Source organism: Culex quinquefasciatus, chromosome 3, assembly GCF_015732765.1.
Source record: "Culex quinquefasciatus strain JHB chromosome 3, VPISU_Cqui_1.0_pri_paternal, whole genome shotgun sequence".
Taxonomy (NCBI): Eukaryota; Metazoa; Arthropoda; class Insecta; order Diptera; family Culicidae; genus Culex; species Culex quinquefasciatus.
This window is the reverse complement of record NC_051863.1, coordinates 82,251,010-82,275,854: the sequence shown is the minus strand read 5'-3', so window position 1 is coordinate 82,275,854 and position 24,845 is coordinate 82,251,010. Positions and strand designations below refer to the sequence as shown.

The following is a 24,845-nucleotide window of genomic DNA, read 5'->3' as shown; positions in this document are numbered from 1 at the left end:
CCATTTCTCGCTTCTATTTAAGACCCATTTCTCGCTTCTATTTAAGACCGTTTTGATCACTGTAAAGTGGACGAAAAAGGGCAAAATTAGGAATGCCGCGCAAGAGGAACAAAAAATCGTAAAAGTCAGTTTTTCATAAAATTTTCTGAGGAACCGATTGCGCATGATTTCCGACAGTTTCCGATCTTGCAAATTAAATTTTACATTAAAAATGAGGTTAAAATTTTATGTACAAGGTTTATTTTTTTGGAAAAATCACTATTCAAAAAAATATAACTCGTCGGAAAAATGTTGGTCCAAACTTCTGAATGGCTCTAAAAATGCGAGGTTTTGTAACTTAAAACATATAAAAATCAAAGATTAAAAATACGGATTTTGGGAAACAGATTTTTGTGTGTAAAAATGTTAACTAAAAATCCTATTTTTTCGTTTGTCTATTTTTTCTGAATAGTCTTCATCAATACCTACAACTTTGCCCAAGACACCAAATCAATAAAAAAAATCAAAAATGAAAATAATAATCGGCCGATTTTGTAGATATTGCTCCAATGTCCTAAACATTTTGCCTTCCTCACCTTTTTACAGAAGAAATTCCATTATTCAGCTTCCTTTTATTTTATAGAGCAATTTACAGAAAAAATACAACTGATCAGAAAGTTGCCAAACGAGCACTTAACATTTTTACCGTTATCATGTGCAATCGATTCCCCAGGAAATTTTATGTGAAAAGCTGACTTTTGACGAATTTTTGCTTAGCCTCCTTTTGCGTGGCAGGCCTAATTTGTGATTTGTACTATTTTGGCCCGATTTAAAGTGATCAAAAAGGTCATAAATAGAAGCTAGAAATGGGTTAACACCCTGTAGATGTGCCACCCTGTCTTCCAACCATGTCAAAATGTCTTGGAAAAAGTAGCTCAACAACTTTTCCTAAGACACCAACGCTTCAAAAGGTCACCCGTAGAAGTTAGGGCTTGGTTGACACCCTGTCGGTGTGTCACCCTGCATGTCAATAATTTTAAACAGTGATCCCCGTGCACCGCGTTCAACCGCGTTCTCTGTTTTCTGTACTCGATCAAACACCAGCACCGCGTGTGCACGCGTACAAGCAAACCTAAACTCTGCCGTGTACAGTCTGTACGCGCACATGAACCTCGAGTTTAAAACCGAACCTTGCACCCCGGGTACAAACCCCGTGCAAGCCGCCGACGCAGAAAAGAGACAAAAAAAGTTCCCTCACGCTCCCTCTGCTGTAGAGCGGTGTTTCATTCTCTGCTGCAGTCACACTACAGTGTTTGCCACAGAGAGAGTGAGAAGCAGTCATAATATCGTCTCTTTACTCGCACGGCGTTGTACCCGAGGTGTGCACCCCGTGTTTACACCGCGTGTAAACTTGAGTGCGCCGTGCGGGGAGAACTCGAACATGGCAGCCTGGTGTGTTTAAGGTTCATCTGCACTGAAAACTTGTACGCCGTGTACGGCGTGCGCGCGTTTCGGGAAGACTGATTTTAAATAAAAGCCACATTCAGTTGACGGGAAGTGTTGATACTCCACTTTTTTGCTACGAATCAAAACAATACCTTCTACAATCAAAAATGTCTTCCAAGTCCCACATTGGCGCGCCCTTTCTTTTAGTCGTCTCTGACCCTCAGTGGTCAAAGGAGTACCACCAGCTAGGTCACACTTGGGTTACACCTTGTCATCTTGATAACGCAAACAAGCCAATGTTCTTGTTCGTTCTTGGAAAGATTCGGAATTAAATAATTGAAATAAAGGTAAAATGAAGAATTATGCTGTATTTATTTCAAAATTGCGAACCCAACATCTTGAACAGATCTACAAATAACTCAATATAAACATCGAGGGCTGTATAACATGTATTTTCATACTCAGTCTAGCAATCCGGCTCATCGGCCCGTCTGTTGATAATGACCTCACTCTGGCCATCATTATTTTCCCGTCTTTGGAGATAAGCATTGCGTACGCGATCGTAAGTTTGCAGGATCAAAATGTTATTATACAGGCACATGCCAAACAGGAGACCAGCAAATCCGAAAATTTGCAGGTAATTGAACTTTTGCCAAGACAGTGCCAGGGAGATCACCCAGATCACCAGCGTTCGCACCGAATCAAGAACCATGCGGGTTGTGGCCGAAATTTCTTTGGTGACACTGATTCCTGCAAAGTTGAAAAATGCAATCGACACGATGGTGCCAAGAATGGCCAATATCAGCTGGAAGTTATTTTTCATTTGCACTAAAGCGTCCGGCAGATCTTCCAAAACTCCTCGAGCGTTGTTGTTGAATGGCGGCATAACTTGGATGAAATACATCGGGATGAGCAACAAGCCAAGGATACTAAATCCAAAGAATCCTTCCCATCCAACAGCTTGGAGCGCTGGAATGTCCAATCCGGCAACGTAGCGCTCTTCGTACACCATTTGTACAGCTGTTATAATCTGTGCTAGGATAATCAACCTGTAAATAATAACAAAACCATGAGAGACTCATCCCCCCTAACCCTGTTGGGCGACAAAACTTACAGATCGCCCGTTATCACGTTGTTTCTACTGTACGATGTGCCCTCCCCGTTATCGGCCGCAAAGTCCGATACACCCACCACGCCAAGACCGATTAGGATGAACAAAATTCCAATCCATTCTCTGCTTACAAGCGTGCGGTTTAGAAATGCTACGCTCAGTATTCCGACGAAAATAATCACCGAACCTGCCGTATGAAAATTATTATTAGATATTTTAGTCATATGGCGAAAAATGAGAAAAAAAACAAAGAAAAAAGAAAATTTTTAAATCAAAGCATTAAATGGCACCATTTAGTGGAGACGCAAGGTAAGTTTTAACCATGTTAAATCAAAACAAAATTCCAATTCTAAGATACTGCAAAGAATACGATTGCAGCTATCATCTAACTCTTAAATACCTGTGAATGACCATTTTATACCATTCTAATGACTAAACAGAACAACCGTTTGTCAATGTGAAACCTAATCGTATTATACTTTATGCAACATACAAGGCGAAGGACAGAGGAGAAGTATGCATTAGTCATAACTTACCGCGCAACATTTGAAAGCTAGATGCATACGTTAGATTCAACCCAACGTACATTATGCTAGTTGCTACCATGTCCAAAATGGCTGGTATTAGCAAGATGAATGGGCTGAATTCTCGATTTCCCTTAACGAGATCATGGCGATCTTCAGCTCCGTCCTGTTGAGAGCACAAGCTAGTTCAGTTTCTGATAAGACCAGTAAAAATAAAGCGTGATGTGTATGTGTATGTGTTTGTGAAATGAAAAATATTCAACAATACATAGCGGCAAACCTTACATTATTATGCGGGTCAAGAAATAAAAAACAACAAAAAACACAAAAAAATGCGAAAAAGAAAACTAAGAATAAAAGCTGCTTACATTTTTTCTCCGAAGGTGATAATACACAGCCTTGAACGTCAGCAGACAAAGAAACTCGCCCAGAAACATTGCACAGGCTTGCACAAATGGATGCTCAAATGGTCGAATCTGCCCGTCAGAACTCTCCGATTTGAGAGTATCAGCCCATCTATGATGTTTAAAATAGTAAAATTTCAGTTTCATAAATGACATTGGATTCCTAAATGAGACTCACTTTGTGCTGAGGGTGTTGATTGAGCCTGTGATGACCAAAGTAGATGCCAATATAACTTGATATTTTGTCCAAGCCATTTTTTTTTCTTTTTGCTACTTGAAGCGACGTAGACTTTTTCACAACAAGATAGTGGAGTATAGTGCTTTGAGCTAAAAGTCTGATCTAGTTTTAATATTTATTTGTTGAGATCACGGCTATCACAATAACGAGTATTTTCTTCCCAAAAATACACTAAAGTGATGTACAAGATAATATCACATATCGAAGACGACAGCACGTATATGACTCGCAATAATAGACGAAATGAAGCAGCAGCAGAGAGGAACTGGTGGAAAGACAATCACTTCGAAGCAAATAAGCGCCCGAGAAAATATAGTATAACAGAAACTGAAATGTGGATGATGCTCAATAATATAACTCTGGAGTTTTTTTGTTTTTTTTTTTTAAGGTCCAATAAACCAAATTTTTAATTTTTGCTTTTTGGGTGTTTTCAAAACCGCCTTGAGCCAGGGGTATTAAAAAACCCAAAAGCAAAAACTGAAAATTTGGTTTAATGGATCTTTAAAAAAACACCAGAACTCTTGTCAAATCTAGAGTAAAGTAAGTCAATGGTTTCCTATGCAGATAAGACCTTTTAGAAATTTAATCTAGAAATAAACGCTTTTTTATGTTTTTTATACCACATCATATATTCCAGCAAAAAAAAAAAAACAAATGAATTATCCTGAAAAATTGTCGGAAATCCTCAGTTTTTATTTTTGGAAAGCTGTTTTTCGGCAATGGTTTGATTTAGTTTGAGATATTCAATGATTCTTATGTAAAATTGTCCGGGAAATACCAAATACCAAATAGGAATAGGTCAAAATCACATTTCAACGCATAGACTGTTGGAAACAATCTTGGGAGACATTCGAAGCTTAATATTTTTATTGAATTCCTTGGAAAATTTTCTATAGAATGCAACCAGAAGAAAGTGTTTCGACCTAATGTAAGGTATGCACTTCGGAAGAAACCGGTCAAGAAAAATTTCAAATGGACAGCAGCGGCAGCGCAAGCAAGTCAGAGAGGGTGAAGAAAAGCCCCAAGAAATCGCTCCTCTCCTTTGTTCTGCTGTTCGTAAAGCTGTTTCTTGACCCTTTTCCTTCCGATCTGCATACTAACTAGCCTTAAAAGTTGGAAAGTTACGAATAAAAGAAAAAAATAGAAGACTGTCAAAAAAGAGGACGGTGCCAAAAAAGCGGGATGGTCCAATCGGCACCAAACTTGAGATGTCTGTTAAATATCGATAGATGAAACGGTGAAGGTCGAGTCCAAAAATTTACTCAGTTGACTTGGAACGACCAATGCTTTTAAAGAAACCTTTCGTGAATTGGAATTTTGGAGATCGAAGTAGGGCGCGCTGCTTCTCGGATGCAATTTTTTGTGCTCCTGTCATTTACATGGAATTATCTTTTTTTTTAATATTTATTTGAGGCATTATTTACCTAACTGTCTTTAAAATTATTCGAACGGTTTGTGAATGTTTTACAACTTGTGCAACTGGTGAAGAAGAAAACTGTTTCGTCCGCGCCGGAAGAGAAAGTGAGAAGGAGACCATTAACCAAGTGAATTACTAAATTCGCGTTACGGACAGCTTTATACCGCTTTATACGGCGCTGGGTGGCGATTGCCATCAAATTTTGGTCTGAAGAAGACGAGTGGAAGTTATATGGAAATATGCACAACTAGGTGAAGAGATTCAAGATCGTGTTGTTCAAACCCGGTGAGGAATTTCCTTTTTGCATCCTTATTTAATTTTCAAGTGTTGCAGGAACGGCCGTGGCTGACTGGTTACGGTGTTCGCTTAATAAGCGAATGGTTCTGGGTTCGATTTCTATCTGTTCCCAACGAGAAAGTTAAGGAAATATAAATTCTTGAAATTCCTGAACATGAACGAAAATCAAAATTGCTCGAGGCGGGGTTCGATCCTCCGTCCAGATTCGCGGCTTATGAGCTATGACTGGAATTAGGAATACTGTTACTGCTTACTGCAAACAATTATATACGCGCTGGATATTTTTCCATTTGATGAGGGTCCGGAAGTTCTGAATCAGAGTTCGGAAAACCGCTCACGCTCAAAATCGAGTAGGCTTCCTCGCAGCAAACACTCGCGATACTCACCGTGAGTGCGAGGGCTGAGTAAATTTAATCATATTTGAGTGAAATGAGAGTGTGAGTAGGCCGTTTCCAACAATTTGTTATTTACAAAATCAATGACCATATCAATCCAAAATCAAACGTCTTAATCAATCGGTTGAATACATTCGGATAGCTGTGTCTATAAATCCAAAAGTTATGTGTTGGTGTGGTATAAATATATGCTTTTTGTTATCTGTCTGGAGGCCGCACAGCCGAGGGGCTGCTTCTGCAGGTGAGATTGACGTGTTGCTGTGGGAATGGTATTTAACTCCCGGCCTTCGACAACTGTGCAGGGTAAATGGCCGTGTTGCTGAAGTAACTGGCCACTCCCGGTCGTTGACAGTTGTACCAATATGTCTTGCCTAAGAACCACGACACACCGGAAGGGCCTCAACAGCCGCCGGTGGCCCTAGCTGTCGAAAGCACTGGTATCGGCCTTTTCTAATTTTCAGTGAACCTCCAAGTCAAAGCCACCGGCGGCTACTGCAACTTCTTCGGCGTTCCCGATTCTGAAGCAAAACATATTTGTACAATTTTTGACGACCGGGAGTGGGCACATACCTCAACAACACGGCCATGTACTGCTGGTAAAGCTGCTAAAATCCACTCGCAGAGCCATCCCCCGTCTAAACAACCTCCATCCTATCCGTCGGTAGAACAGCTGGAAGCCGACAACAAACTTCGTGATTAAAAAAAATAAACTCGTTGAAAAAAAAACAATTTAAAATCAGGATTTGAACCACTGTAACAAAAAAAAAACATCTATATAATATAATTCTATATAATTTGTTTTCTAAAATAGCCCTCGTAAGCCCTCAAAGCCCTCTTTGTGAGTAAATGAGGAAGGCCCTCACACTCACCGGGAGTGTTGAGTCATTTACTCGCAGGTCACTTAGTTTTTCCTCATGGTTGAGTCTGCCTGTGTGGATCAATCGGACCGCGCACTGGACTCACAATCCAGAGGTCGCCGGTTCGAATCCCGAGGCGGATGCAAAAAATTCTTAGTGTAAATATAGGTTATCGGTGCCCTCTCCCCGTGCCATACATTCACACTTGGGAGACCCGGGAGGCGAAACCGCAAGGTTTAAGAGGGCCACATTGTAAGGTGTTACGTCGATTCCGTTTTTGAGTATTAAAGGAGAAAAGCTCGAAACTTAACCTCAAAGGTAAACAAGCCAAATGAACTTTTTTGTCAGTTCCGGGACTTTGCATTTAAAATTAAAATTTTGTTCCGGTTGTTCCGTTTCGCATGGACACAAACACGGTCAGGAGCACGACAAGGACACGGCCATGGGAATGGCCAGGATCAGGCACCTACACGGTCAGGGACACGAAAACGGCCAGAAACACGGACACGAACACGGTCAGGAGTCCGAACAAGGACATGGTCTAGAGCATCTCCAAGGGAACGACCAGGAACAGGCACCTACGTGGTCAGGTGCACGAACACGATCACGGCCAGAAGCACGGACAAGGACACGGACAACTAATACGAAAAAAAACTCGCGTTGTGACGTTTCGCGCAATCGGAAGCAAATTCAAATTCAAGAAAATTCAAAAAAAAAAAGTCCTGAAAACGACACTTGTCAAACCACTCAAAAGGCACACACGAAATGAATACTGAGTTTTTTAAATTCATTTGCCACGTCACGGTTTCCTTGCCTATAGAGGAGAAAATCGTGACGTCAGAAATGATCTCAAATCACGCAAAGTTCATTTTGTGAGTGACTTTAACAGTTTGGCCTGGTTTGACAGCTACATTGTCCGCAGTTTTCTGTGGAATAGAAAAGGAGGCGAATACTTAATGAAAATCATACCTATCAAAATTTCTAGCCTCAAAATTTTTAGCGAAAACCTGGGAATGAGGTAGCTGTCAAACTAGGCCAAAATGGTAAAGTCACTCACAAAATGAACTCAAATCACCCAAAGTTCATTTTGTGAGTGACTTTAACATTTTTGCCTAGTTTGACAGCTACCTTGTCCCCAGTTTTTCTGTACCTGTCAAAATTCCTAGCCTCAAAATTTTGTCGCAAGTTGCTTTTCTCCTCTATTAGGTTTTACACCGTGACGTCATTTGACAGCTCGTGTGCACTGTTTACATGGTCTTCGTCGATTGTCGATGAATTTCCCCGAACAAAATCGACGACCGCATCGAACTGTGCTAAGTCCATGTAAACAGTGCACTCCTTCTAACCTCCAAATCGAGTCGGCGTAAAACCTAATAGAGTTATCTAAGCCCGATCTCACGCACAATAGCTTGTCATTTGTTTTTGCTGGCGGGTACAAATTTTAACCTAAAAACAATCGTGTACGTACACGCAATACATGCGCACGTAGATTACTCTATTCGTGAGTGAATTTCTGAACTCTGTTCTGAATCAAATTGATGCAAACGTTCTTTAGGGCGGGGCTTGTCGGTTCAGCGGAGGTACCTCGCGCTCGGCTAGCCAGCGTAGAAATGGGTCACCGAAGCTAAAATGTTCATGGCAACACGAAAATATGGTGATTTCCAGATTCTCACCAGATAACGTGTTTTATAATTTCTAAACAAAATACACTCAAACCCCGATGGTTTGACACGAACTGTTGTCAAACGAACGGGGTCACTTTTTAGTTTGACACCCCTTTTACACGGAGTTCACACACACTACCGAACGTTTGTTTTGATAGTGTGCGTAAGCGCCGTGTAAAAAGTGACAGTTCGTCACTTTTTAGTTTGACTTTGACCAACCAACGGGGTACAAACTAAAAAAGTGTCAAACGAAAAAGTGACCAACCACCGGGGTTTGAGTGTACATCAAATCCGGGATATCAGTCAGATTTATCAAAACCTACATGCGCGTAACAGTAGAAAACGGGCTAATTTGACTTTTTTAGGGTTGCTTCGAGCAACAGATGAACAGAAGCTTCCATCAAGTTAAGTGTTATATTTGTTCGACATTTACAAAACTAGAAATGTCAGCAACAGCTGAAAATGTCATAACACTTGCATTTGCGCTTTAAAATTGGTTGTTGCACCAAACGTTTTTTTTTTTTTTTAATGCACAAAACAAACACTGATAAGAACCTAATCGGAGCGTTCATGGACCAATATCGCTGCCAAATTTTTGACGATAAACTCTCTTTTCTCGGTGGGAATGGCGTGTTTCGCAACAGCAGTACACTTTTTTCAAAGCAATGCAAACTGTTCTGAATTTAAGCAATTACCACAATATGAGAGCTCCTGCTGGTTTCGACCAAACTATAATCGCGTTGCTTGGAAAGAGCTGAAGGACGAAAATAGGTTTGTATGATGAGGAAAAGATATATCTGGTACGGTTATTTCAAAAGTAATTTGATATTGTTTCAGAAACTTCTGTGCCATATGCCGAGCATACATAAAATACAAAAACACACAAAAAAACTCTCGAATGTCAACACTGGTTCCACGCAAAGTGTATCAATCAATGGTTTGAAATAAGAAAAAATTGCCCAATATGTCGGTTGGCGGTTGTTTAAATAAACTTTACCTTTAGAAATATTTTATAATTTTTCTGTTTAATCAAATAATTTATTTTTTGACAAACATACAGTATGTAAAAAAAGTATTTGCACCCCTTGGGCACAATGTACATTTTGTGATGAAACATGTAAACAATTTAAAGTTTGACAGAAACCTAGTACTACGTTTTGTTCAGAAATTCATGCCAAACATTTTGCTACAAAAAGCTCATGAAAAGATTATTTCTATGAAAAGTTATATAACAAATACTATCATAAAAATCTAAAAAGGTGCAAAATAAGTTTGTACACCTTTCGAAAAATTAACATAAATAAACTTTATTTATGTTAATTTTTGTTAACAAATCACCATAAATCCAGTCGCCCAACTCCAAATAGGCATCCTTAAATGATTAGATTTTAAAAATAATTTGGATTGAATATAAAGCTTACTAAATGCTTAGTATAAAAGTTTATAAAACTCTGGAAATTCTATATAAAACTTATCCAAACTGAATTTTGCAAACTCTTAATATAACTAAATGTCAATATATTACCACAGAATTGTTAAATAAACATTTTGGAATGGGTTTAACACCGTTTAGGGGGTCTTTGTATCGATAGAATAGATTTTTCGTTGGAATTTCGTACCAACCCGGAATTACGTCGTCAGAAAATCCGCCGGCATCAGTGCCGGTCCACGATTCACAAGTCAACCTATGTGGCATCGGAAAGGGCATAAAATTTCCGACCCACGTTTTTAAATACATGAGCAAAAAGTAAGTTTGATCCACGAGAACAAAAACTACGAAAGTCCATACATTTTTGGCAGGTTGCTCAAACGAAACCATAACAACGTTTTTACCCATAGACTAATTAAAGACTAAACCGAGTATTTTACTAAAATGGCAATCCAAAATTTGCTGTGAACGCTTGCTTCTATTGTTGGTGTCCGAACATTTCACTTTCTTTTTTATCATTCATGTATTTATCATTCATATTGTTGTCAAAATATCAAGTTCCTTAAATGTGACTAGGTCAAACCAACGGGGTACAAACCTAATAATTCTTAACCACAAGTAAGCGAGTAGGCAAGATTCCAATCATTGTCAAATCAGGTAATTAAAAAAAACTTTTTTTCCGGAAATTGTCCATTCCGGGAAACGTCCATTCCGGGAAATTTCATTCCGGATAACGTCCATTCCGGATAGTGTCCATTCCGGAAACCGTCCATTCCGGGAAATGGAATTCCGGAAATTGTCATAGAATCGGTACTGTAAATCTTGCCGCCACCAAAGGGAACATAGCCAACAAGTTGTGGGCCATTCCTGTGGTTCGAAGGAGTGCAACTACGGATTGCACCACTCGTTCCAGGTCAAGGAGCTGGGATTGTGTCCGCGTCGAATATGTTCCAAAACGCAAACCTCCCTAAAGTACCACAAATATCGGCTACGCCAGGGTTATTTCCGCCGCCAGAAGGTCAAGGCAGAAGACAACGACTTTGAAACGGGTTCCGGCCATGCAGGTCAACGGAGTCGGCAAACTGCGCACGAACCCATTAAACTCAATCTTGGGAAGACCGGATGTGTTTATCTGTTTGTTCCAAGAAAGTGAAACTAATTTATGTGTTAGTTTATTATGCCGTGCTTTTACAGAGAGCACAATTGTTCCGAAGATGCTAATTAATCAATAAACAACAACACCTTACTTACATTTTTATTCTATTTTGAAAAAAAAAATCATACAACAGGAACCTTCTACTATAAAGTTCAAATAATGTTTACTAAAACGCATAAGTAAAACTCACCGGTTGATTCATTTAGGTTTCACGTGTGAAACACGTAGAATCAACGTGAAATAATCTGGCCAATCAAATCCCGTTTCTACTAGGGCCACCTCGTAAAAGTTACGTGAAAACTGTAGTGGAAAAAAACCACATAACTTTTCACGTAACTTCAACGTGAATGTTTTTTTGAGTGCCATCATGCGACCGCGTGCTCCATTTGTTTTTCAACAAAGCTGCAGCTGGATGGTGAGACGAAGTGAGGAGGGATTTTGACATTTTTATGCCCGCATCTGGCCCGCCGCCTATTTCGTCGGTCGTTGAGTCGCCGGTCGTTTCCAGCGACCGAGTCCAGCTAGGAACTGATCGTACAATATTTACACGCGGAAATCTTAGCCTTTGTCTGTGGTATCCATTATATTTAAGCTTATCAAAGTTTCGATTCACGCCGAAGATATGACATTTATTATAACAATAAAAGGCGAAACTGACGCCTTAAGATTCCAGAACGAAATTAACATATTCTATGAATAGTGCTGTTCAGCTCAATCGGCCAGTCCCTACGTTGTGTTCTAACTCTTTGCGAGACTGCCGGAACCAACGACTTACGAACGACGGCGAAGCTTCAGGGACGATGGCGGACGAAGACGTTTCTCACCGTAAATGAAACACGGTGATTCCTTGGTCTCCGAAAGGCCACCTGCCTCCTCGGAGGTTCAACACAGAAGATTTTATTATCACAATTTTACAATACAAGAAACTTTAAATCTAGATCACAGAAAATAACATCACAAAGATAAACAATAACATACATGACAGACTGTACTGTCGCGGGCCCTATTATGGTATAATAGTTTTCAAGTAAGCTACCTACTGTTAGTTAACCATTTGCTCCACAGTTTTCAGTAGGTAAAGTTTACTCGGGCAAAACGTCAAACTAGCAAGGCAAAAGAAATTTCTTTCAATACAAATATTTACAAACTTCCGAAAGCAATATATTTTTGTTTAGTTTCAGTTCATGATGGTGCTGCCAGGATTAATCGGATTTGCATCGACCTTGGTGATTGCAGCAGCTGCCATCGCAACTGTTTGCTACACTTTCAACTACATCAATAATCGATATTTACACGAAGAGCAAGGTCCAAGCCGTCCGTCATCATCAGGCAACAACGAATCGTCGAAGTCATGGAAGGGATACGATGATTGGAATGAGTAGCTTAGAATATATATTTTTGTTTTTAATCGCTTTATGTAACCAATCTGTTTTTTTCGTTTTCGTTTTTAGAATCTCCTGCACTATTTGCCTAAATGCCGTAAATGGTTGGACCACGCGAAAACTGGCATGCGGACACATGTTCCATAATAAATGCATTGAAAGCTGGTTAACCCACACTCGATGCTGCCCAAACTGTCGTACGGATGTGTAAGCAAAGACAACAGAATCTGTTTTGCTGTGATGACACTGAAGACTTCCGGATATACGTTCAGAAATGTTTGTAATCGGTGTAACAACATTTTTAAGATAAGCTTTTAACATTCTTGGTTTGTTGATATTTTTATCAAACTTAATTTTCCCATTTGAATGTAACGTATACTAAGTCTTGACAAACTTAATGTAATTTGAAACTCACATAAATCGGCAATAAAACACTAGAATTTTAAAAATTCAGCGGAAGTTAGTTTTCTCCTAAAAATATATCTTTTAAAGACGTTTAGCTCAAGCGATGCTTCCACGTATGAGTTTTTATGTAGTTAAATCTTGTGTGAAAACAGAACAAAACTTCACAGATAAATCAACTAGATACAGAAATTTGCGTATGTGTAAATATCCTCTATTTAGCTCAAATTAATTCGTATATTTCAGCTGCGAGCAGTTAGCTCGGCATTTGATTGTGTAGTTTATTTAGCAAAATTCTTCGTGAAGCAGAACGGAGCTTCACAGATAATTTAACAACAATCCAGACTCGATTATCCGATGCCTCGATTATCCAAAGTTTCGTTTATCCGAAATTTGATTATCCGAAGGTTAGTATGGGACTTCGGATTTTTTTTGTATTTTTTTATTTTCTTACTATAAACATCAAATTCGAGTTCTGTGATCCCATCTAAGTCAAATTTGAATGGTTGATTGCAAGCTTCCCATGCGCCAGTGCCAACGCACACCGCGGGTTTGGTTTTCTAGCTTCGGTACGTGCCTGAACCCATTTGTGTATTGGTATCTTGGTACATCGTACCAGCGCACCACGACACTCTCGGCTCGCCCCATCGGTTTTGTGTCTGGCACTCACCCATGGCATGAACCCAGCGTGCTGTGGTACGCGCCGTGGTATTGAACCCGTTTTGTACCGCCAGCGCATACCACGGCTCGTACCGAGTGAAGCACCGTGGTTCATACACCGGGTTCATGCCATGGGTGAGTGCCAGACACAAACCCGACGCGGCGAACCGAGAGTGTCGTGGTGCGCTGGTACGATGAACCAAAATACCCTCGGTTCGTGTAAGTCGGGTACGGGTGTAAGCGGTATACGCACTTCGGAAGGAATCGGTCAAGAAAAATTTCAAATGGGCAACAGCGGCAGAGTAAGCAAGCCAGAAAGGGTGAAGAAAAGCCCTAAGAAATCGTTCCCTCTTCTTTGTTCTGCTGTTCGAGTCTGAACTGTACATGATTTTTTTTATATTCTGATTGACACTTAAACTACCAAGCGCGCGGAAAACTCGTTTTTACATGGAATCAACCTAGTTTTTCACGCGCTTGGTAGCATAAGTGCTAATTGCTCAATAAAATGATCCATGGATTATCGCCGATGATCACGGATAAGACGAGTGGTAAGATCACAGGAAAATTGATAAGAATGATAGTCCGACATCAGCGTGCTAGAAATAACAAAAAGATGATTGCAGGGTGGCCACCTCGGGAAAAAACCGGGAAAACCGGGAAAAAACCGAGATTTTTATCCACCGGGAGAAAACCGGGAAAAACTCGGGAATTCGACTGACAAACCGGGAAAATATTTTAAGTTTAGTAAATTTTTTACAAAAGCCTCTTTAATGAGTTCAATATGTTCTTTTCTCAATTAGAATATTATCCCTGTTATTTTAAATGAAGAATTCGAATGTTTGAATTTGTGTAATTTTTTTTCTGTTGTATCCTATTGTATTTTTACTTGGCGATTTTTTTTTAATAAAACGAAATGTTTCCTCTACCAGCGATTCTCAACCTGGGGACATGTACACCTGGGGGTACCACGAGCGGTCTCAGGGAGTCCCGAGGACAATCCCCGCAATGGCGGCCATTTGTCCCAAGCAAAATATTTGAGAGAGAAAAAAATAACAAATTGCTTTGAAGCAAAAAAATAACAACCATGCTTAAGGTGCAATGAATTACGGGCGAATTGTTTTTGACCAAATCAGAAAATGTTTAAAAAATATTTGAATGATAAATCTATAATTTACATTCGTTTAGAAATTTTTAAGAATTTGAAGTAAAGTGCACCGTTTTTTGGATTATTTTGTTTTTTTTTTTTTCTACAAATATTTGTTTCAAATTTGTATATTGTGCCAACTACCATTTACTACCATGTTGGTAAAAATAATCTTATGTTTCATGATTTGGATATTTTCAATTCGTCCTTTTTTTGCTAAAATATTAGTTTTGCATGAAATAAAAATTAGGATTTTTTGTAAGTGGAAATTATGGATCTCATGGTACGAAAACAACATTACAGTAAATATCTCTCTAAATTTAAAGATCAGACATTTCCTTCAAATTGTCACACAAAATACACTATTTTAAAATATTTTTCTTGGCCTGTATCTCAGCAACAAAAGAATGGATCAAAAATATTCAAAAAAGAAAGCAGAAAAGAATTTTCTCAACCATTTAATAGATAATTTTTCAATTGAAAATAGCTACAACTTCAAAAAAATACTATTTACAAAATTTAAATCTCCAAAAATTAAAATTTAAAAAAAATATAGGAAATGTCTGTAGAAATGAAAAAAGACAGCGAAAATTTAATTAACTAAAGGAATTTCTACAGATAGTAGATAGTTTTAAAGGAAAACAGGGTACAACAGGGACGATCTAACAATAGTAATCGAATACTTTAGATTGAATAAATTAACATTGAATATTAACAAAACCAACATTATAAATATAAAAAATTCTTCACGTTCAATACCCAATAGTTTATCTCTCACCACAAGTAAAATTCCAGATTTAGAAGTAGTCTCAGACACTAAATATTTAGGTATCATTCTAGATAATCGTCTTAATTGGTCAGCACATATCAACGCTCTTATACTAAAACTTCATAAAATCACTGGTATCATCTTTAAAATAAAGCACAAGCTTCCTCAAAAAGTTCTTTTTCTCATCTATCATTCTCTATTTCATTCTATACTTTCCTATGTAACAGCTGTTTGGGGTAATGCATGTGGTCTTCTTATCAATAAACTTCAAGTAGCTCAAAATAGAATCCTAAAAATCATCTTAAATCTTCCTATTCGTAGTCACACAGTCGATTTGTATGTAAAGAATAATATTTTACCTGTCAGGGGAATATATGTGTTTCAAGTTTGTAGTTTCATTTACCTTTGCTTAAATAATAAAACCCATAGTAATACTAAATTTGTTCGTTCTAACCATCAATATGGTACAAGATATCACGATCTGTTGAATCGTCCTAACGTAACCACAGTACCTGGTGAGCGCAGTATAAATTTCAATGGAGCTCAGCTTTATAATTATTTTAACAATAGATTTGGTAAAAGTTCATCCTTAAATATCTTCAAAAATCAACTAAAGCAGTGTTTGTCCCGACCTGACATCATAGAAAAACTTCTAAAGTCCGTTAATATTTTCGCTTAATTATTTTGTTAGTTAATTCTCCGATTCATTCCCTCGTTTGTATTTGTATCCATCTTGAACACATTTATCTTGGTAGTTTTCTTTTATTTATTTTCAGCCGCTAATCGCCAGAAACCGAACTCCTTAAAAGGTCTACGCCGATGGAGTTCTGGAGCCAGCCGCATCAACTTTGTCGTTACATTTTTATTTAATTTTCAATGACATGTAATCTACTTAATTTGTATTGCACATTGAAAAGAAACAGTTTTTTCAGTCAGCACTTTGCTGGCTTTTTCTGTCAAATAAAACAATCAATCAATCAATCAATCAATCAATTTTGAAGCTTTATTAAGAAAACTGATTTGAAGAAATGTACATGGACGTTGTGTGGCCTATCCAGTATGTTTTTAAACAACTCTAGAAACATGATTTACGACATTTTTAATACTTCAAAATTCAAGTTTCTTTCTTCGTGAATTGGAATGTAGAAAAATCTCATGCAAACGAAAAATTTCATGTATGAACGCTAGGGGGTACCAGCAGCTTAAGTAGCACTAAAAAGGGTACCTAGCCTAGAAAAAGTTGAGAACCGTTGAAATATAATATATTTCAACTTAAAAATAATAATATCATGGAGTTTCTGTTTGTAAATATTATTTTATTTGATGATATTTGAGATTCTCAGCCAGACAAATTATTAAGGACAACTTGCAATGATTTTTTTGCAAAGTATTTTTTTAAATGTCGTTTGAAATTTACACAGCTAAAAAAGTAATCCAGCTGCATGTAAAAGGCGTTGGTGTAAAATAAATATTGCATTATTTTATGCAATTTTATGTGATTTTACACCCAGTATGGGAAACCTACTTGACCGAAATGTCAAGCTCATATATGCGTTTATCCTTACAGCTTTTCATCGGTCTGATGGCCGAGTGGGCTAAGGCGCCAGTCCTTACTGTTGGAGCTGGGTTTGAATCCCGTCGGTTGCAACTTTTTTTTGTGTTTGCAAAAATTGTACATGCAGTGTGTAATATTAAGTGTTTATTTTGACGAAGGTGATGTGCATGCTTTTGCATGCGATTTTACTATCGGATTTTTTTTGCTGTGTATGTAAAACTTTCAGATATTTGAAAAATACAACATATTTAGAATTCTGCTACAAAAAAGTCACTTGAAATACAGGCAATCACTTTTAGGTGGTTACTACATCAACACAAAAATTTAAATCATGTTGAAAAAAAAAGCCGATGCTAATATTTTTCAAAGTTTTTGTCCCTCGGCTCTGGCCGGGGTCAAGTGGGGGAACAATCCATAGTCTCAACATTTGAATGCAAAAGTGTTCAAAATAGTAGTTTATGCAACAAGTCGCAAAAAGAGGATTTTTTCAGCACGAGTCGTACATTTATCCAACGAGGTTCACCGAGTTGGATAAGTACGACGAGTGCTGAAAAAATCAAGTTTTGCAACGAGTTCCATACAACATTTTTTGCAATTTCGAAAAACACCCATTTAGTGAAATTTTAAGTCAAATTTTCATGTATTTGTCAATAAATCGTTTAAATCAAAACAATGTTGAAAAGTGTTACTTTTCGAAACAAGTGCTGAAAAGTTCAACTTTTCAGCACCCATTTTAGTGCTGAAAAGTAGAACTTTTCAGCATTTATTTTGAAAAGTGTTGCTATTCGATTTTGTTATTTTTGGTACAGAAAAGTAGGCTATTTCGTCGTTCAAGAATGACAGGAAAAGTAAGTAGTTTCACGACGGAATTGCAAAAATGCATTTTACACTAGTTTATTTGTTTTGCAACCATTAGTCTTCAAAAAATGTAAGATTTGACGGTAACAAAAAAAACTAAAGGTGTAAAATTTTAAAAATTAAAAGATTATTAAATCAACCCAAACATGCTTAAAGATGATTCCAAACGCAAGGGAATGCATTTTATTTTGATTTCAGCTGATTGCACTTAAATTTCAATTGAAATTTTAATGTTTTTTGAAAAATATTTTTTTGCCCTCTGATTTTTCGTGACAACTAACGAATTAACGAGCATTTACATAAATTTACAGATTTACAGATCTTTTCTACAAAATTAATAAATTGTAGTAATAATCAATCTCATTTTAAAAAGTTAAACGATTTTTTATGTTGAGTTTATAAAATCTACATGTATGATGATGAAAAATCCCAATCATTATGGAAATTAAATGTTTGGATTGGAAACAGATAAAAACGGCTTCGTTTACAACTTACCTACTTTTTATTCAAGATTTGAAAGCTTTCTTGAGGAATTCAAACTTTTAACCAAATGTATGCGTTCAAAAAGTATGTTGGTTCTAACGTTAGCATAAAAAACATTGTAATTTGGTTTAAAAACATTTCGGAAAATTCCTTCTGGGCTCGGGAGAAAACCGGGAAAAAACCGGGAAATTGAAAATCGAAATCTGGTGGCCACCCTGTGATTGTAAACATTTCGCAGATTGATCAACGTTTTTATTGTGAGCCAACATAAACAAAACCGATTTATTTTTAATATTAAAAACAAGAAGACGTAGCTGCCAAACTCTTTTTTTAAACACACAAAACCTAAAAAAAATCTAGAATACAAAACTAGATGCTGCATTGTAACTACCCTATTTCACGAAATTCACTCCGCAGACACTGGGACAAGGTTGATTAGGTTGTTACTATTTTCAGCCAGCTCGGTAATGGACACTCTGCCGCGCTGTTTGATGAATTTCGCCACCGCGTTTAACTCCTCTTCCGAAATGTAGATAAACTTTCCTCTGTCGTCGATGACACCGCTGAGGCGGCCATCCTTTTGCAGCTCAACTATCCTATCGATAGCCGCCTGCGTTTTCAGTTTGAATTGAACCGCCAAATCTTCGAGGACGACCACTTTATTGCTCTGAAATGTAAAACTCAAGATAAGGATCTTTATAACCTTGTAACTACTTTTACTCACCTTAACAAAGTTGATAAATTCCTGCAGCATGTTTTGCTTATCGTCTTCCTGTTCCTGATCGAATCCTTCCTCTTCCACACTGAAAGCTTCCTTCATCCTGAGATACTCCTCGTGCTCTTGCCTTGCTTTCTCTTCCCGCGCCTTTTTCTCGGCCTCCTCACGTTTGCGTTCCTCCTCGGCTTCCTTTTCGGCCTCAACCTTTCGTTGTTCCTCCAGTAGGGCATCCTTTTTCTTCTGATCCTCGCGTATTTTCAGCTCCTGCTCACGTAGGGCCTTTTTTTCGGCCTTGGCCTCCAATTTGGCTCGTTTTTTGGCTCCCATCTTTTCTCCGTTGAAATCTGCGTGTGGAATTTCGTCCTCGTCCGATCCACCATCGGCGGCCGCATGGTGCTGTTCTTCCGCGGGTGCTGCCGCTACTCTGGCACGATTACGTTGATTACGGACGATCTGGGCCCTTCGCGGTGCTGCTTGTGCTTCATTTTCGACCCGTGGATGGTCTGATGTGGAAGATTTTATTTATCATACTTATTTGTTACAAATAGTAAACTATATTTACCAGACTCTTGTGAACCCTTGCCTTTAGTAAAGAAAAACAGGGTTACTAAAATCACCAGCAAGGCCACAGCAATCCCCAGAAGAAGTATCAGGTCCATTTTAAAATCAAATTTGTGACGAATTGAGTTCAGTATTTACAATGAAGTATCAACATATTATTCTGAACTCGTGTCAGGTTTGTGACATTCTCAATTTTATACATAAATGTAGCATTTAAATTTGTTGTGCACAATACACGATTAATAATTGAACCATTTACTCAAATGTTCATTTTTTCACATATGTAGTTAAAATATCTAGTTTTAATAAAAACCGACAAACAGTAGGTCCAAAATAATACAAATGCTATTTTTTCACGTTTCCCGATAAATCTTAATTTATAAAGCAGAACAAATAGATAACAAAACAAGGTTGACTTTTTATGACTTAATCAACATTGAGTAAAAACCAAGCCCATTAGAAATACCTGTTACTTGACAGGGCTGTCAATTTTTAAGCAAACTTTTGCGGATAAACATTTAAGCGTGTGACGAAAAAAGATATTGACGTGTCGCGGTTTAAAAATACTGAAGAAATTTGTTCCGTCGCAAGGTTTTCTCTCCCTAAATTAGCTTATAAAACTAGTGCAAACAATGGTTTTGCGAAATCATCTTGCTGCTTTTGTGCTGGTAATGGCCCTGCAGCTAACAAACGCACTGTACTTTCATATAGGTGAAACTGAGAGAAAATGTTTCATCGAGGAGATTCCGGACGAAACCACCGTCATAGGTAAGCGAAGCTTGGCAAGATGGCACCTGCTGGAAGGGAAACTAAACTGCACTTTTATTTACAGTAAACTACAAGGTAGAACTGTACGATCCTCGTAGCGGCGGATTTATGCCATCGTCGCCGGGGATCGGCATGCACGTCGAGGTGAAAGATCCCGACGACAAGACCATCCTGTCCCGAGTGTACAGCTCGGAGGGTCGCATTTCGTTCACTTCGCACACCCCCGGCGAGCACGTAATCTGCATGTACTCCAACAGCACGGCTTGGTTCAGCGGATCGCAGCTGCGTGTCCACCTGGACATCCAGGTCGGCGAGCATGCCATCGACTATGCCAACGTTGCTCAGAAAGAGAAACTCACCGAGTTGCAGCTTCGTATCCGGCAGCTGTTGGACCAGGTGGACCAAATTACCAAGGAGCAAAACTACCAGAGAGTAAGTTGGATCGGATTTGAATCTTCCAATACATATTTTAACACCTTTACTTAATTTCAGTACCGCGAAGAGCGCTTCCGCCAAACTAGCGACAGCACAAACCAGCGTGTCCTTTGGTGGTCCTTGGCCCAGACCCTGGTGCTCGTGACTATGGGACTGTGGCAGATGAAGCATCTGAAGAGCTTCTTCGAGGCGAAAAAGTTAGTTTAATTCTGAAGATTGTGCCCTTCGTTTTCTCGCGAGTTTCGCGACAACACTGTGCTCTCAACGCGCACAGAACAGATTTACTGTAATCTTTTCTCAGAATAAATTAATTTCGAAACTGGAACGGTTTTCTTTTCTTTCTCTCTGTCTCTAGTTATCATGGAAAATTTTAATAAAGGACAGCATTTAACAAGAAATCTCACAATTGAATAATAAAAATTGGTTTTCAGGGTTTAATAAAACATTGGCGTTGAAAAGGTGAAATTTTAAAAAAACATTTTAGAGAATCTGATAAAAATTACATTCGGAACAACATTCTTGAAAAACGTTTGATACGTATTTGTAAGACCATTACCATCTCTATTCCGGTGGGTTTGTGAAGTTTGGAGATCTGCCAATATTGTCATTAAATAACAAATTTAAATATTGTCATTAAATGATAAAATTTAAAGAACTTTTAGAGAGTAAATGCATTATTATTTAAAAAAAAAACTCTTCTATGAGTCAGGCGTGCGATGTACCACAAAGTTGAACAAAAACACAAGAGGCAGTGTAAACTCTGTTATTATGTGCTTGCATGGGATTGAAATAAACCCCATTAATTCATGATAGAGTGCCCGGTTTATCGAATGTTGAATCTCAATAATGATATTGTAAGCAGGGATGACATTGTGTTTAGGGATGAGATTGGGGGATTAATGTATGACCCAATCTCATCGTAAATTAACCTCACCGCAAGACCCAATATGTACATTACATATATGGGTTGGGCTCCTTACTTGGCTCGAAACAACCAACAGACCGGGGACAGAGGTTTCTTTTGGTTCTAGCAAACGACAACGCAAGGCGTATCCAATAGTATTTTTCAATATATATGAATAAAATTTAGGAAAAGCGTGCATAAATACCTAATCAGAGTCATCGTCCATTTCTTCCTCGTCGTCTTCGTCCTCGGAAGTTTCATCCGGATCGTTGACCTGGCTTTCGCACTTTTCGCACTGGCACTGGAACAAATAGTTTTCGCGAAGCATCTTTTGGCGCGAATGACGCGACCTTTCCAGCGCACACTCGTCAAGGTACGAGATGCAAATTTCCTCTCCCGCCGCAATGTCCTGGACAGTCGTAAGGGCCAGCACGTTGTTCGAGTGCGGAAACTGACACTCTGCGTTCGGGGCGCAGCTGTGATTTACCTTGCTCTGCAGGCTGTACAGGGCGGAACCTTCGTTGTTCAGGAAAGATCCCACCACGTCGTCCAGTTTGGTGTACAGGCCATCGATCAAGGCGTCCACTGTTTCTCTCTGTTTGTCCTGCAGGTCTAGCTCGGAAACATTACGCACCCAGTCGGCGAACGAACTCGTTCCGATGCCCTGACCGTTTGTGCCGATTAATGCTAGCAACGAGCGGAAGCCGGACAACGTGAGCCACTGAAGCGGTTCGTGTGCGGTTGGTTCGAACGCATTGACCAACAGAGCGTAGAGCTGCTCAATTTGGTTGGCGAAATCTTTGCCCAACATTTTGTGAAAGATTTCTAAATCCTCGTTCACGGCTTGACTCACAAAATCGTCAAATTTGCTCTGCACATCTGGGATTTGCTTAAACATGCCGATTATTTTGATGATCAGCAGGATGCTCGATGTTTCCGGGGGATAGTGAGTCTTCCTAAAACGAGAGTAGGTTCAGATAAACGCTTCTCAAGCGAGTTCAAAATCAATCCCTACTTCCAAAAGTCGATCAGCGCGTTCACCGGATGACTTGCGTTGTCCTTGTTGGCTCCCAGACAGAGTCCCTTATGATATCGCTCCAGGGCATCGTTTAGGCAAGCCTGACTGCAATACAACGTACCACAATCGGCACAACGCGTGTGACGTTCCAGCTGTTCCTGCACCGAGCAACATTCCGGATAGGGCAGGTCAATGGCAAAGTCACTGGCCAGGCGACGCACGTTACACTCGGCCGTTTCCAACGGCCGCAGACAGTACTCACAGGCCAAATACCCGTAAGCTGCGTTCCAGCAAAACTGGCTCGATACCAGCGGAGACTCTTCGAATAAAACGGTTCCCGCCTCGATCGGCTGCCGGGCAAAGAGACCTCTTCCCTGGAAATGCACAAAACCACGTTCAAGATACCACCTCTCGGCCACAATAAAAAATAATAATAATAATACCTTCTCAGCGGTCGTTTTAACTTCCACCAGCTCCATTTTTAGCAGGAGATTTTCAAACGGATCCCGCGGTTCCACAAAAATCTTCCGCACGTGTTCTGCGAAACAAAAACAAAATTTGACGTGACAGACAGCAAGTTGCCGGTGACGCTCGAATAAGAGGACCCAAATTTGGGTTTGACACGACACAAGCAGAAAAAACATAACTTTTTTTTAACGTGCATCCAGTTTTAAAACTGCACAGTTTACACACATAACACATATTGCTCAATTCTGATCATAATAGTAACTTTTCGAAAAAAGCATATCGGAATTTCAACCGGCATATTTTTTATTGTTCCGAAATATTGTCCTATGTTAATTTTTATTTTAGCATAAAAAGTTACAACGATAAAAAGGATACCAAAAACCACTTCTGATCACTTTTTTATTTATTTGCACTTAACAAAATTCGAAACGACCAGTTGAAATTTTGCGAAGGATCAACTAACGGTACTGGACTTTCTTTCGGTCAAAAAAAGCATCGACCGGCTCGACCCAAATTTAGAAAATTTTGTTTATAACACAAAATGTACCAAGAAAGGTGTGAATGTGTTATTCCTGCCGTCATCCATCATGTGTATGTGTTGTTAAATATTTAAATACCAAATAATTTATTTACCTTGTACTTAGAAATTAAGCAACGATCCATGTAGTCTACTTATGTTTGACAAAAAAAAACTGATTAAGCAGAAAAAATATAAAAAAGTCAAAGTAGTTATGTCACAGACATAACCGGAATGGCGTAGACTACGTAAAGTTTTGATATGCGGAGTTTTCATATCTTAATTGTGAAGAATTAGCTAGATACTTGAAATACATTAACGGAATAAGATCGTGAATGGGAGATGGCCGGCCGGGACGAAGGACGGGGACTGAGGACAACTCCAAATCCTCATCCCCTTCCTGCTTGTTTGACAACCCACCAGGTTTAGCCTTTGAGAGGCAACTGGATGGCGGCTTCGCTGACTCGCCACCGGCTGGGGCGAGGGACGGGGGATGAGGGCAACTCCGAAGAGTTGGGAAGTTTTATCCCCTTCCTCAGAAGATCAAACGGTCTGGCCACCGAAAGGCAACTTTTCAGTGAGAAGGCAGCAGGCGCGCGCCTCATCTCATTGCATACTCGTCCCGGGTGGGACGAGGTACGGTCCTCATCCCCTGCCTCAGAAGATCCAAACGGTCCGGCCATCGAGAGGCAACTGGATGACTAGAAGGCGATGCACGCTTCTTTTGCAGTTCTGGTCCATCTCTCTCCTGCTGCTGCTGCTGCCGGTCCGACGTCTGAGACATGAATGATTTTCTGAAGACTGGCGCACTTTCTTATATATGTTTTCGGCTAGCTACTTCCCCTCCTTTTTCGCGACCGACACCGGTCGCGGTGCTCGGGTGATTTTCCCCTCAAAATAGGTACTTGACATTCCAGTGGGAAGCGCTCATTTTGCTTGCAAAATCTCTGCATTTTGAACACATTTTAAAACATAGAATTGTGTCAATAGTTAAACTATTTTGCCAACATTGAAAATTTAATAGCAAATTGCTGAATAATTTTCGAATCGAATGGAACCAAAATTGTGCCGATTTGTTTTGAGGAAAGAAAGCGTTTGACGGATGACGCAGTATTCCAGGGCCTTCGGTCCGGGTTTTTTTTTTTTTTGAATGGTGCACCCCAGTACCTTTGAGTAAGACGTAGTCTATGTCAATATAAAAAAATCAAATTCCTTTATTAAGTTTGATTATCTTTTCGGCAGTCGCGCTAGTGTACTTTGTGCACCGTTTGTGAGGATGTTTGTAA

At 39.2% G+C, this 24,845-nt stretch overlaps 5 protein-coding genes and 1 long non-coding RNA gene across 9 annotated transcripts; 3 read left to right on the top strand and 3 right to left on the bottom strand.

Moving 5' to 3' along the window:
- Positions 1–1,773: 1,773 nt before the first annotated feature.
- LOC6038958 (solute carrier family 35 member F6) lies at positions 1,774–3,922 on the bottom strand. Its single transcript, XM_038264881.1, has 5 exons — positions 3,643–3,922; positions 3,429–3,576; positions 3,073–3,226; positions 2,540–2,723; positions 1,774–2,474 (listed from the first exon to the last, which is right to left on the bottom strand). Exons 1-5 carry the CDS (start codon positions 3,717–3,719, stop codon positions 1,892–1,894), a joined length of 1,146 nt encoding a protein of 381 aa, XP_038120809.1. The 5' UTR covers positions 3,720–3,922; the 3' UTR covers positions 1,774–1,891.
- Positions 3,804–23,178, bottom strand: LOC6038962 (SET and MYND domain-containing protein 5). Of its 4 annotated transcripts, none has more exons than XM_038264879.1 (4): positions 23,018–23,178; positions 22,572–22,948; positions 21,762–22,512; positions 3,804–4,029 (listed from the first exon to the last, which is right to left on the bottom strand). In XM_038264879.1, exons 1-3 carry the CDS (start codon positions 23,051–23,053, stop codon positions 21,762–21,764), a joined length of 1,164 nt encoding a protein of 387 aa, XP_038120807.1. In that variant the 5' UTR covers positions 23,054–23,178; the 3' UTR covers positions 3,804–4,029. The 4 variants fall into 4 exon arrangements, with proteins under 4 accessions (XP_038120807.1, XP_038120805.1, XP_038120808.1 ...); XM_038264877.1 differs by lacking the exon at positions 3,804–4,029 and adding an exon at positions 4,321–4,336; XM_038264880.1 differs by lacking the exon at positions 3,804–4,029 and adding an exon at positions 13,596–13,957.
- Positions 8,814–9,348, top strand: LOC119770288. Its single transcript, XR_005278751.1, has 2 exons — positions 8,814–9,103; positions 9,170–9,348. It is a non-coding gene; the product is annotated as an uncharacterized LOC119770288 (long non-coding RNA).
- On the top strand, positions 12,035–12,755 carry LOC6038959 (RING-H2 finger protein ATL39). Its single transcript, XM_038264886.1, has 2 exons — positions 12,035–12,295; positions 12,369–12,755. Exons 1-2 carry the CDS (start codon positions 12,102–12,104, stop codon positions 12,508–12,510), a joined length of 336 nt encoding a protein of 111 aa, XP_038120814.1. The 5' UTR covers positions 12,035–12,101; the 3' UTR covers positions 12,511–12,755.
- Positions 18,392–19,630, bottom strand: LOC6038960 (DDRGK domain-containing protein 1). The gene is made up of 3 exons (XM_038264883.1): positions 19,451–19,630; positions 18,895–19,391; positions 18,392–18,837 (listed from the first exon to the last, which is right to left on the bottom strand). The coding sequence occupies exons 1-3, from the start codon at positions 19,545–19,547 to the stop codon at positions 18,577–18,579; spliced, it is 855 nt and encodes a 284-aa protein (XP_038120811.1). The 5' UTR covers positions 19,548–19,630; the 3' UTR covers positions 18,392–18,576.
- On the top strand, positions 19,973–20,977 carry LOC6038961 (transmembrane emp24 domain-containing protein eca). Its single transcript, XM_001848598.2, has 3 exons — positions 19,973–20,217; positions 20,282–20,649; positions 20,710–20,977. The coding sequence occupies exons 1-3, from the start codon at positions 20,082–20,084 to the stop codon at positions 20,857–20,859; spliced, it is 654 nt and encodes a 217-aa protein (XP_001848650.1). The 5' UTR covers positions 19,973–20,081; the 3' UTR covers positions 20,860–20,977.
- Positions 23,179–24,845: the final 1,667 nt, after the last annotated feature.